At 38.7% G+C, this 13020-nt stretch overlaps 1 protein-coding gene across 1 annotated transcript in view; it reads right to left on the bottom strand.

Annotated features, from left to right (window-relative positions):
• The window catches only part of PTPRD (protein tyrosine phosphatase receptor type D), a 359458-nt gene that overhangs the window by 198490 nt on the left and 147948 nt on the right, over positions 1-13020 (bottom strand). Inside the window, exons 3-4 of the mRNA XM_088472635.1 lie at positions 4725-4870; positions 858-999 (exon numbers count right to left, since the gene is read on the bottom strand). Of these exons, the coding sequence (XP_088328761.1) occupies positions 858-999; positions 4725-4870 (288 nt within the window). The remainder of the gene's footprint in view (positions 1-857; positions 1000-4724; positions 4871-13020) is intronic.

The following is a 13020-nucleotide window of genomic DNA, read 5'->3' as shown; positions in this document are numbered from 1 at the left end:
TCCGACAATTAAAGGAACAGACAATTAAAGGAACACCATGAGGTTGACCTGTAATGCTGACCTATTAATAATACAATGTACAGCATTTAAACAGTGTCGGATTTACAACTTGAAACATGGTGCTTTACTATCACGTTTGAAGTTTTTGAATCCAACACTGTTAAAATTATGTAAATCGCATTTATAACATGTCGGCATTACGGGTTTGGCCTCCAGTGTCCCCGTTGTGTCGACGTTTTAGCTGTTGGACTGTCCACTACATAAAGAAAGCAGCATACATCACTATCAGCATGGATAATACTAGCTCTATCCTGGTTGCAAAGGGCATGTGAAGAGCTACTATGGCTGGCATGTGCAGATGGTCCTCATCGGCCATCTGTAAGCCAGAGAGCTCTGCCGTTCACAGTGTAGAGATGGAGATGTGCTCTGCCATGGGTAGTCTAGAGACGGAGATGGTGCTTTGCCTTGGGCAGTGACGGAGAAATTTGGTCAGGCAAGGGTTTTTTTTGGTTCTCAAAAACCCATCATGTATTTGCCACTGATAATATTTTACTAGTTCAGGACAATCATTTATAAAACCCCCACATACAAAAATTTCAAAACTACCTGTAGTAAACACAATTGGCATTTATTTGGTTCCAGTAGCATCACCCACAAAGCAAAATATTTAGAGATGTTTTATTCCAAATAACCTTCAGAAATTACTTCCATAAATATCAGTGGGTTAGATAACCTCAAACTAAAATGAGGTATAATTACAGTTAGGACATTCATCAGTCTTGTATACTTACATTTCCAGCATAACAGTGGTATTTTGAATAAAATAAAATAGTTCTATAATACCGATATTGTCTTACCCCGTAATACTATGAGCCTGGTAGTCACACTAACTTCTCCAACACTGTTGGATGCAACACATTCATATATAGCCTCATCTCTTGGTGTTCGTAAAGGTTGTATTCTTAGTACAGAACCAGATCCATCATCGAATTCTATTACCTGTGGAAAGAAAGCAAAGCTGTCACAGGTGTTGTTGATACTAACCATAACTATGACAAGAATTGGATTTTCATCTCAACAATATCAATGGCTATTTTGCTGAGTGAGTGTCTACTATGTGATATTAATTTGGAATCAATGGTATAAAATGGAATCATTTAAATAGTAAAGGTGACTGATGCTAACAAAATGAGAATTTGTGTTCAGATGCCAAACATTACAGTGTTACCTACCATGTAAGAGTGTTTTATCCTGCTTGCAGCAAAAGCACCCTTCAATTCATAAATGCATGTTGTGGTGCTAGATCCCAACCAGCAAAAAACTTTGGTTAAAAACAGGTGTGCGGTACTGCTTGTACTGCAATGATATGCAGAAGCATAATAAAAATATAACCGATAAATGTTTGATCGTGGAGGGGCTATATTTTAATTTACGGAAGTTTATAAGTATCTATTGTTTGTAAATAATCAACTTGAAGTTTATATTTTGTGTCTTATAATACAGTACTGTATTAATGGTTTTTAGAGTGATCTCTCTACATAGGCAAACTTGCAAATATGATCTCTAAATCAGAGTGTAAACATATTTTCCTGCATACAATGACTTACATTTCTGGATAACTTACCATTCCCCTGCAGCCTTTTTCTGTACTTGTTCTAAGGTTGTGATTAACATATTTACCATAAGGCACATCCACTTATTTTTGCTATTTACTATTGGTGAATCATAAGTGTTCCTATAAAACTGGAATATGCACACATCAAAAGTCTCTACTGTATGCGATATGTTTGTTTTGTATTGCACTGGAATGTATGCGACCAGTAACGGAGTCAGGTTGTAGTCCCTGAGCTAAGACTGATGACAGTGCTACATACTTACCTTGGCCCACCATGGACTATGTTTAGATTTGCCTTGAAATACAGTCAGTAGTTGTTGACACAACCTCACATTCTCTCCTGTTACTGGCCACCTGTCTCCCTATTTAGCAGTGACCTCCACCTGTTGGATCTGCACCACTTGTTGTGGCTACAGTATGTTATTCTATGATCATGTGAAGAGAGGCATTTGCGCTTGAACCTGTCATTGTTTATTATAGCATAAATGCCTCACACAGTCAAGTTTATTTCAATTGCAATTATGCTGTCTTTTTACCACCTTGTGAGCCAGTAAGGCCTGTCCTCATATTACATGTATAGTGCCACACAGATTACAAATTATCCTTTCACCATTATTGTACCCCATGATCCATATTAAATTATATTCTTAACTAAAAACAAATATGAATTATGTATATTTCCCTACATTTAATACCCTTGAACTTATTTTTGTTGAAAACAAAAAGTCTTAAAGTCAAGACTTTGGCTATAGTTTAATAACAATTGTTTTGAATCGTAAAACATAAGTTCTATTAATTTCTGTGTGTATTAATTGAGCATCAGTGACAGGGCCGTAGCTAGGGTAGTGTGGCCGATGCCATCGCACAGGGCACCACAGGTCAGGGGGCGCTGTTTGGGCCTGTCAAATGTCTTTTTATTATCATTCTTGCAGCTTCCTCTTATTTCATCCCCAGCATCTCCTGGCCTCTCCTATCTCTTCCCTGGCCCTTCCCCATGAGGCCATGGCCCTTTTTTGGGTGCATTATATCCCTTTGAAAAATGAGGAGGGTGCCGATGCTCTTTCTGGCACAGGGCACCAAAAAATCTAGTTACGGCTCTGATCAGTGACATAATGTTCTACTATCATTTAGTGTTTTAATTACTTTACTTATACTAAACATTGAATGTATTTACTAATTCTATTAAACAACATTTTTTTCCCTCGTAAAACTTTTTCTTGGAACACCAGTCCATTTTATAGTCTGCTATAAAGCAAATCATAATTTTGCTTTTGTTTCTTACTTTGGGGAAGAAAAAGTTTCATTTCAGTTACATATTATTGAATGAATGAGTAAACATTTCAAGGTTGTAAGCACAAAAATAGACTATTAAACCCAAAGTATATGTTGATTCAATATGAAAAGGCATCTTGTAACATTCACAAACATAAACAACATATTATAGAAGAACATAATATATTTGCCATTTTATTTGAATGCGCAATGGAGCAGAGAAATGCTGTTGTTATATGATATCAGTTCTGTGTGATTATTTACTAAGGGGTCTATAAATGATGGTAATTATCAGAGTCCAAATGGACCCCAATTCATCATTGCTCCAGCACGGAGACAGCTGATCCTAAAATCAGCTGTCTCCCCGAATGTTTTCACTGGTACTTTCGTAGCAGCGAAACTTAGCACTGCTGAGTCTGCTCTAGGTCACATACGGGCATAAAGCCCCGGCATCCAGTGGAAGTCAGCTCTAGTTCATACACGCGCACAAAGCCCTGGGTGGAAGGAGCCAGACAGGAGCGGAGGCATCCTAAAGGATCTCTCGTCGCAATCCGGGACTCCTTCCCACAGGGAAGGAGCAGAGTATGCAAGAGCAAACGCCATCTGAAGATGGTGAATGCTCCCGCAGTCAAGCTGCATTCTCAGAGCTTGATGAATTTGTGACGACAGCGGGCCACATCTGGAGAGAAAGATAAGAAGGAGATATCTGTGATATCTCCTGCGATACCTTTATGATGATGGTTCCAAAACTTAATTTCTCCAAAAGTAGGTGAAAATGTTAATTTCACCTGCTTTTGTAGAAATTAATTGATAATGAAAAGACCCCTAAGTATCCATTCCTAAACCCAGCACTTCGGATCGTGTTTATGCCAAAAATTTAAAAGGGAAATGCTTTTATTAGCTGTGTTTTGCTAGTAACATTATTGCTCTTTTAAATTTCGGGCATAAGCAGGATTGGAAGTGGTGGGTTTTACAACCCGACGCTTAGTAAATAAACACCCTAGTGTCAAAAGTCTCTCTGCAGTGTTCTCATGGCCACCAGGAGATCTAAGGGGCTCCAGTACTAGGAGACATGGCCTGATATATGGAAGTGTGGCCACCAGGAATATGAGAGACAGATTTACATGCTGTGCCACCCTGACCCAGCTTCTTTATACTCACTTACTCTCAGTGCCCCTGAGTGTTCTTTGCCTGCTCTCCCAACAAACTCAACATTACTTTAAACATCTTCAGCTCAACGATTTAAAAATATATTTGTGAATGTTACTCAAAACTCTTTTCCATAAGCCAACATGCCTATTAGGTTTAGTGTTCCTTTAAACCAATAGTGGGCAAATTCAGCAAATTCAGTCCTTGGGAAGGCAGTAAATGAGTTATTCTGATAAACTGACGCATATGAGTGGCATTCTGAAATCCTACACTTTTTAGCTCCTTAATTATTACTGCATTACTGATGTGCAAGGTCTGAGAACTGAAGTTACTCACCTGTGGTTAAAACAATAAAAAGCAACATGCAGGGAGTAAATAATAACACTTTTACGAGCTGCATAGTAAGAACATGTTCAATGTTCACAATAGAATTTACCGTAGTGATCATGGAAATAAATATAAAGTCTAAACCAGACTTAAATTTTGTTTCTCTAGAAGACTTAATTTGCAGCTATTCAACCTGCTGACCGCCATGGAACTACAACTTCTAGTATGATCTGCCAATGAGTTGTAGTACAATGACATGCAGAGAGCCTTTATATCACATAATGTTTATAAATGGGACACGCTGACACAACTCCATGCATGTGTAATCTTTGTCAGAGGAACAGAACAATGGACCTAATACCTCAAATCTCTGGTTGCTGACTTTCTTTCCCTTTTTATTCCAAACAATTTTAGGTCTGGGGTCTCCAGTAGCTTGGCAGACAAAAGATGCAACTCCCCCTGAAACTCCTGTTTGATCAACAGGGCTTCTTGTAAACCTTGGTGGTGCTAAAACAAAAACAGAAAAAGAGAATAAAAATCAGTACAACACATACAATAAATTGTATTCCTCATTCTTGTTTATGTGCAAGATGCCTCAAACTACACAGCACTGGCCAATCAGATTTGAAAAGAAAATGAAAACAATAACGTCACAACATAATTTCAGAGTGTTCAAAGTGTTTATTAAAACAAAGCAATTATATATTTAGCAAGAATAAAACATTATTTATATTTGGTATTGCTATCTTTTCCCTTGTCCAATTTTATTACATACAATCTCAGTTTCCACAGTCAAATGACATGAGTCAGGCTACAATTAGCTAGTGTGGTTTGTCTACCATTTTGATGACATGGATTGAGGGAAAGAGAGTACAGTGTGAAATATTATCTAGACAAGTGTCCCTAGTAATTCATGGAACATGACATACTGTAAGAAATACAGTTCTATCACAGCCAGAATTACAGACCTAGATTTCCACTTTCTGCTACCCTTTGATATTTTTTCTGTGCTCCCCCATACTTGCATCTCTACATCATAGCTCATCATTGTCCAAACCCTCAAAGTAACATAAAAAAGCACACATACTGGTATTATTTGATAAAATTCCATGCATACAGCTGTCAGGGCAGGTGCAAGCCCTAGGTGCTTCGCCCCTGACCACCACCACCACCTTGTGCATAATGACCCAATTTCCACTGACTCTAACAGCTGGCAGGTGAGTGTGATTCCTCACACTAGAAGTGTGGTGCTTCTTTGTCACATCATACTCATAGCCAAGCACCACATTCTCAGCATATCACTGACAGTACCATTGCTTTGTGTGGTGGCACCAGGTGGCATTAGAAGATTCAAATAGTAAAGCTGCCCATACATGGGCCCCCATTTACTAACAAGTTTTATCACCAAAACGAGTGATAAATATCACTGTGTATGATAACTGGTGCTCCAGCCAATCAGCTCCCAACTATAATTTTTCTAACAGTTGACAGTTGGGGGCTGATTGGCTGGAGCACCATTGATCACATCCCCAGATCAAGTGAACATGCAGTAAGATCTGGAGGTGCAATGTACAACCCCACGGGAGCGCACACTGGTCAATATCACACCCACACTCGGTACGATATTGCACCGTATATGGGCATCTTAACATTATATGTCATTCAGTGTTTTTGATACCCCTATAACTGACACCCTAGTCACCTGCCTGGGGTTGTTTAATCATAGAACCAGCCCGAGCAGCTGGTAGTAAGTCAGAGCAACTTATTGTGTTTCACGGCAATCAACTGTGGGCAGATATTGCCCACTGCTAAAGAGCACAAATAAATAATAATGATGTATTTTACACAAACAGCAGAAGGTTCAGGCTAGATAATAAATATTATTAACAGTTTGCATAATTTGGAGGGGGCATGTATTATCCACAATAATCAGTCATTACAGTAGTGACTGGCAGAGACGTTATTATGCTGTTGCTGCATACGATGTAGCTATTCTTATCTTCTCATTGGCTGTTGCATGAACTCTTATCTATCACAGACACACAATCTGCGTTATTTACTAGCAGAGGTGAAGACCTGCACAGTTCAGTAACTCATGACATAAGTTACATTTACTTGGCATTTCTGGCATTTCATCATCACAACGTATAGCTAGCTATAGCATACATTCTGTTTTCCTCTGGCTCTGTTAACCTGTCACCCACAATTTTGGGTCAGTTGGTTCCCATTAAACACATTTTTATTCATCTTACAGTATGTGCTCTCAAAGGCCAGAATCATCCCTGCTATTTCTCAATAAAATCTTATTTCCAACACTCCTGCTACAAAAATGCAAACTGATTATTGGTATAAGTATCATCATCTATCAAAGTGTTCTTATCGTGAGTGTCACAGTGTATGGAAAGATTGGTTTTAAAATGAGATTCTTGAGGATGTGCTGCAGATGGAGTACTTCTGGACTGTGCCAACAATACTATAGTATATCACCTCAACAGTCTATTCGCAAGTAATTGGTCTACTTGTTGAGACAGGACTCACATTGCACGCTAGTAAGATATATCTTAAATACATATAATACACATAAGAATAAGATGCCATTAGTTATCATGGTGAATCATTTTTTGAAAATCAATAAAGATATTTATGCCTAAAGTCACATTCAACCAAAGCCAGTGTGTAACCAGGCCACATTGTGCTCACCAATGTAAGTACTTGTGAAGCCTACAGTATTTGCTACTACTGGAAACACTGGGGTCATGGGTTTGGTTTTCTGTGTAGAGTTTGTATGTAATTTCTGTTCTTTTACACTACGTAACTGTGTTATATTTTATTTCACGATTTCTCTGTTTCCTTGATACACACTTTTAGTTATTTAAAAAATATTTCACTTTTTTGATTTTAAACACACATACAATATTTTAACATTAGAAATTGTTAAATAAAAGTTATTCCTAGTGCACCATTTACAAACACTTTTTTGTGCATTCTTGATATGTTCTTTCTGTGTTTGCATGAGTATCTTCTGGGTGTTGGGTATATTTACTAAAGTCCGGGATTTTAGAAGTGAAGATGTTCCCCATAGTAATCAATCAGATTCTAGCTATTATCTCCTAAAAGGTGCTGGATAAATGTTAAGTAGAATCTGATTGGTTGCTATGGGCAACATCTCCATATCTAAAAACTCTGACTTTAGTAAATATAACCCTCATAGCTTATTTGGCTGCTAACACATATAGGGGGCGATTTAAATATTTTTTTTGGTCGGGCTAATTAATGAGCGCCCAGTTTGACATTCAATTGTTCTGGGTGCTCATTAATTATCGCCCTCTTCGCCAACTAATAGACGAGGTTTAGCCATCTAAAACGACTATACCCATCTTAATTTCAGGTTAGGGCGCGCCCTAACCAGGGTGTTTCAAACACATTTCTGCTCGCGCACTCCTGAGTGCTGCAGAAATGCTGGCACCAGCGGCTATCGCGCCCTGACAGAGCAATAATTGAATTGCTCTGTCGGGCATCTAAAAAAAAAGCCGCCGGCTGAACTTTTGAATCGCCCTCATAGACCCTACTGTGCGTGTATCTGTGTGTTGGTGCGCAAGTGTAAGTTACAGTAGGACAACAGTTGATGTGATAAGTGCAGCACAAAATGGTGATTGTTAGAGGGTAACTAATCAATCATTATATATAAATATCAAATTATCTTATTCAACTTATAGTCACACAACTGGTTGGACACGCTAATTAACATCTCAACACATGTGGCCACGAGTCCTCTGACCTTTGTTGTAACACATAAGGTTAGAACCACCCGAACCACAAGAGTTTCAACTGACCAAGAATTTCAGTTGACCAAGGAATAACCACACCCATAGGGGGGGTCAGGAGCTTAACAACTAGCCCACAGACCTGAGACCCACTCACGCTGCTACAGCCATACAAGAAGGATGGGATCTCAACACTTCTTAATGGGGAAGCTGGCTCTTTTCCTCCCCAATAAATAAGTATCTCTCTTAACCCATACATGGCTTACAGGGAAAATGTAGATTAAACTGATAGCTTTGAGGGTGATGGTTAATTATGTAGTAATCAAATAGGTTGTGGTAGATCACATACCATAAGGTTGTGATGCTTTGGTTTGTGTAATTATGTGTTAGTCTGAACAGTAGTTAACTGTATATGTGTGAGTCTGTAGTGATTTGTGTTAGCTTACAGTATATTTTGTATAATTATAATAGGTCTGTGGTGTGATCTAGGCCGTATTATATGCTGTATGTTGTAGCTCTGTGGTGTTTTGTGTGCCAAGGGCAACATACAGGAAAGTGATTCATAGTGGAATCTTTGTTCGTATACGCAGCAAGGTTATCATGTTGTATTGCTTTGGTTATGAGTTAAGAGTAATGGTTATTCTATGGTACTTTGAGAATAAATAGCAAGATATGCTGTTTATTGTGAAGTTCTGTAGTGGTCAATTATACACTGTTTGATAGCTACACCTTAGGCCTTGAACCATGTGCTTGATTCAAACAGGTTTGTTATCATGAGAGATTAATTAATTAGAATGGAGTCTATAGTTTGCTAAGATGGGTGCCACCATGTGGCCTAAACAAAGGAATCCATGCTATCCCCACACCCCCCACCATTGAATCATGTGCTGAACAATAGCATGGCCTGGCAGTATAGGCTTGTGAATTCTGGCTGTATTCTGATAAGATTGTGAGGTGTGTATTCAGATGGAATTGTTAGATATTGGAATCAGCTTATATGTTATGCATTCTGGAGTACTATATAGTGCAATGTTTGCCTGCAAATATCACACAGTTGTGGTGTGTGAGAATGGTGTCCCTTTTACCAAAAATATAGTTAAGGTGAGATGAGTTCCACATCTCACTAATAAATATCGTATCCGCTAATGATTATTAAAGATGATTTTCCCTATTACCATGTTTTGTTAGCAATCGGCATACAAAATCCAATTTGCATACTTATAATAGTATTGCAATGAATGTCTGTATAAGTTGGTGTAATGGAGGAGGTAAAAACCTTAGATGGATAGATATGTGAATTACTGGATGCATTTTGTTTTATAATGGAGTATGTTATTATAGTTATGATCATAAATGGATATCCCTGTTGTAGGATGATTTACAGAGGCTATAGCATCATGGGAGTTTCATCATATTCAAAATGGAGTTTATCCATTTGGCTTGGAAACAAAGAATATGTGGAATCCCATCCCCCACACATCCCATGCACCCATATTAACTTTCTCTCTCTCCTCTCGCTCTCTCTCTGTAATATCTCACATTGTATTTGACTAATACTGTTTTATGATATACTGTACTGTATGTGAACTTTATGAGGATCAATTTGTTTATGTAAATACACATTTACTTTAGTACATCTGGTGTGCAAATCTTATTGAAATGAAATTATCCTGATGATTTAAAGTTATATTATATAACTTTGTAGTAAATGATAAAAATAGAATATTTGCTTCAGACATATGAGATTAAAACCAGGCAAACAAGGGAATTAAGCGCAAACAGAGCAGTAGAATAAAAGGAAAAAGAGGAAAATAACCACCGTAACAGTGATGCTATAAAAATGTAAATACAAGCTAATATATATATATATATATATATATATATATATATATATGGGAGGTCCGGCACTCCATTCAAAGATAGTTATACTCCACAAGGTGCCATCACATAAAAATCAAATACACAGTCCAAGGTGCGGCACTCTTGTTATAAATAATTCATACACATCAGGTCATCAGGATGTAACGTTTCGGTTTATCACCGTCTTCTGAAGACGGTGATAAACCGAAACGTTACATCCTGATGACCTGATGTGTATGAATTATTTATAACAAGAGTGCCGCACCTTGGACTGTGTATATATATATATATATATATATATGTGTGTATATATATATATATATATATATATATATATGTAGTGAATATATATATATATATATACATACATACATACATAGACATATACTGTATATATACACCTATACACATTACTAAATATATATTGCCTAAACTGCAGTAGATTTAGATGATTTTCTTGCTATATTTTCCATATTTACTATTATGGTATAGTTTAGCAAATTGCAATTTAGTAAAGGAATTAATTTCAGCAAGTGCATGGTTTGAAAAATCCCATGACTCTACTCCACCAATCGATAAATGAAAGCCATTGCAAAATTATATTTACTTTCTAAGCAGAAATAGCAGCTAATGAAAGTAACTTGCTTACGTATAAGAAAATAAAGCTAACTAGCCTTAATATTTCGCTCCATGATTTAAACAAGCAGAGAGTGACACAAATGTCTACAATACTGTACTTAATCTTGCTGACTCCATAGCTCACATCCAGACCACAGCTGCTAGGGTCTCTGGTGGCCAACACAATTACTATTGTCATGAGTCTGCCTATTAACATAAGGGCATTCCTGAATGTGAACTGGCAACTATTTATAACTTCCCCAGACACAGTGTAGCATGCAAGCCAACAAAAACTTTAAAGCACACTTCATTAAGCAGGGCCTGACATTAACGTGGGAAACTTCCCAAGAAATGAATGGCATCAATAAGGAAGTAATGTTACTGACAGTCCAACAAGACAGGCAATGACAGCCTCCCATTGCTGGCCACCGTGATTGCCTTTATATAGATTTATTCAATACACTGAGGACAAAACATAAATATGAAACTCATAAGGCACCATTCAGTTTAATGTTCACAATTCTGCATATACAGTACTACATTTGCGAATACATAAGTCGAAATTAATAACAATTGATTATTTTTAAATAGAAATAATATAGTATGATGAGTTCATATTTCTTTAATTGCTATTTTAATGCGTGTTTCTCTGAAGCAAACAAAAAACAAGAACATCAGTGTTAGGCCTCATGACCACTTGAATTAAATATACACATTTTACTGGCTTTTTGTAACAGTAGTAAATGGGTATGTCACTAAATGCTACTAACAGTGTTGGGGAGTATGGAGACACCAGCAACCATTATTTCATTATATGTGACAAATGGTCTGATTCAGAGTTGTACGCTATGCTGCCGATTTCGCAGTTGAGCGATTATTGGGTATCGGCGCATGCATCTGAGTCGCGTTGCGATCGAAGACACAGGCTGCTGTGTGAAAATATGCAAAGGCTGCGTCTGCCGGGATATGTATTGAGGCACCCATTAGCGTCTTTGCACATCCAAGAAATATTTCACTATTTAATCCAGTGGTTCCCAAACTGTGCACCGTGGCACCCTGGGGTGCCTCGGGACACTTGCAGGGGTGCCTCAGGTTGGTAGTCCAGCACCAAATCAAATTATTTATGGTCAATGTAATGTAAATATGTGGACAAACAGAAGTGCAAACCTGTCCCCCACCACATAACTACTGGACAAATTAATCTACTAAGCTTGATCTTCTCTACACTGTCAACAAACTGGTACTGTGTGTTTTATTATATATATATATATATATATATATATATATATATATATATACTTAGTATTTGGAAGGAGAGATGATCATAAATTAATTGTTTCAAAAGATGGGAGTTTGAGAAATTAGGTCAATGTATGTAACCAATTTACTAATACAGGGTGACAAACATAACAATCCAGTTGTTGCTGAATGACATCTCCTGTGTATTCCTAACCAGATAATTGTTACTAGTTGGGTATGGGATGCCGGCGCTCAGGATCCCGATGGTCAAAATACCCGACAAGGTTAGGATACCAACACCTATCAGTAGGTATCCTAACCTATCTCCAACCCCTACCCGTAACCCTAACCCTCCCTCCCCGGTGCCTAAACCTAGGTTCCCCCCTAATGCCTAAACTTAACCTCCCACTCCCCTCACCCTAAACCTAACCCTTCCCCTTAGTGCCTAACCCTAACCTCTAACCCTAAACCTTCCCTTAACCCAGCTAATTACCTTCCGGATGCCGGCGCCGGGATAATGACCGGTGTGGGGATTCTGGCTCTGTTATTCTAAGTAAAGTTCAATCTGCATAGACCTTTAGCGGAAGGTTAGGGTGTAGGATGGGAGGGTTAGAATTAGGCTGCAGGACAGGAGGGGTGGTTAGGCACTAGGGGGAGGGTTAGGCTGCAGGAGGGGAGGTTAGGGTTAGGCACTAGGGGGAGGGTTAGGCTGCAGGAGGGGAGTTTAGGGTTAGGCACTAAGGGGAAGGTTAGGCTGCAGGTAGAGAGGTTAGGCACTAGGGGGAGGGTCAGGCTGCAGGACTGGAGGGTTAGGGTTTGGCACTTGAGGGAGGGTTAAGCTACAGGAAGGGAGGTTAGGGTTAGACACAATTGGGAGGGTTAGGCTACAGGAGGGAATGTTAGGCACTAAAAGGAGGGTTAGGATTAGCGATATACTCACTGCCAGAAGCCCAGGATGTAACGTAACCCGGGTTGGGTATATGTTGCTGGCAGTCGAAATCCCAGCGGTCAGAATCCCGATGCCGGGATCCAGACATGGTTAACATACCAACACTTATTGGTCGGTATGCTAACTCTCTTCCTCTCCCTATCCTAACCCTCTCTTCCTGGTGCCTAACCCTAACCTCCCCCTCTAGTGCCTGAACCTATCCCCCCCTCCCCGCGACCCTAAACCTA

This window comes from Taudactylus pleione, unplaced genomic scaffold, assembly GCF_031769625.1.
Source record: "Taudactylus pleione unplaced genomic scaffold, aTauple2 ptg000127l, whole genome shotgun sequence".
Classification (NCBI taxonomy): Eukaryota; Metazoa; Chordata; class Amphibia; order Anura; family Myobatrachidae; genus Taudactylus; species Taudactylus pleione.
Note: the sequence above shows the minus strand (reverse complement) of the source record. Positions and strands in the feature narration are given on the sequence as shown.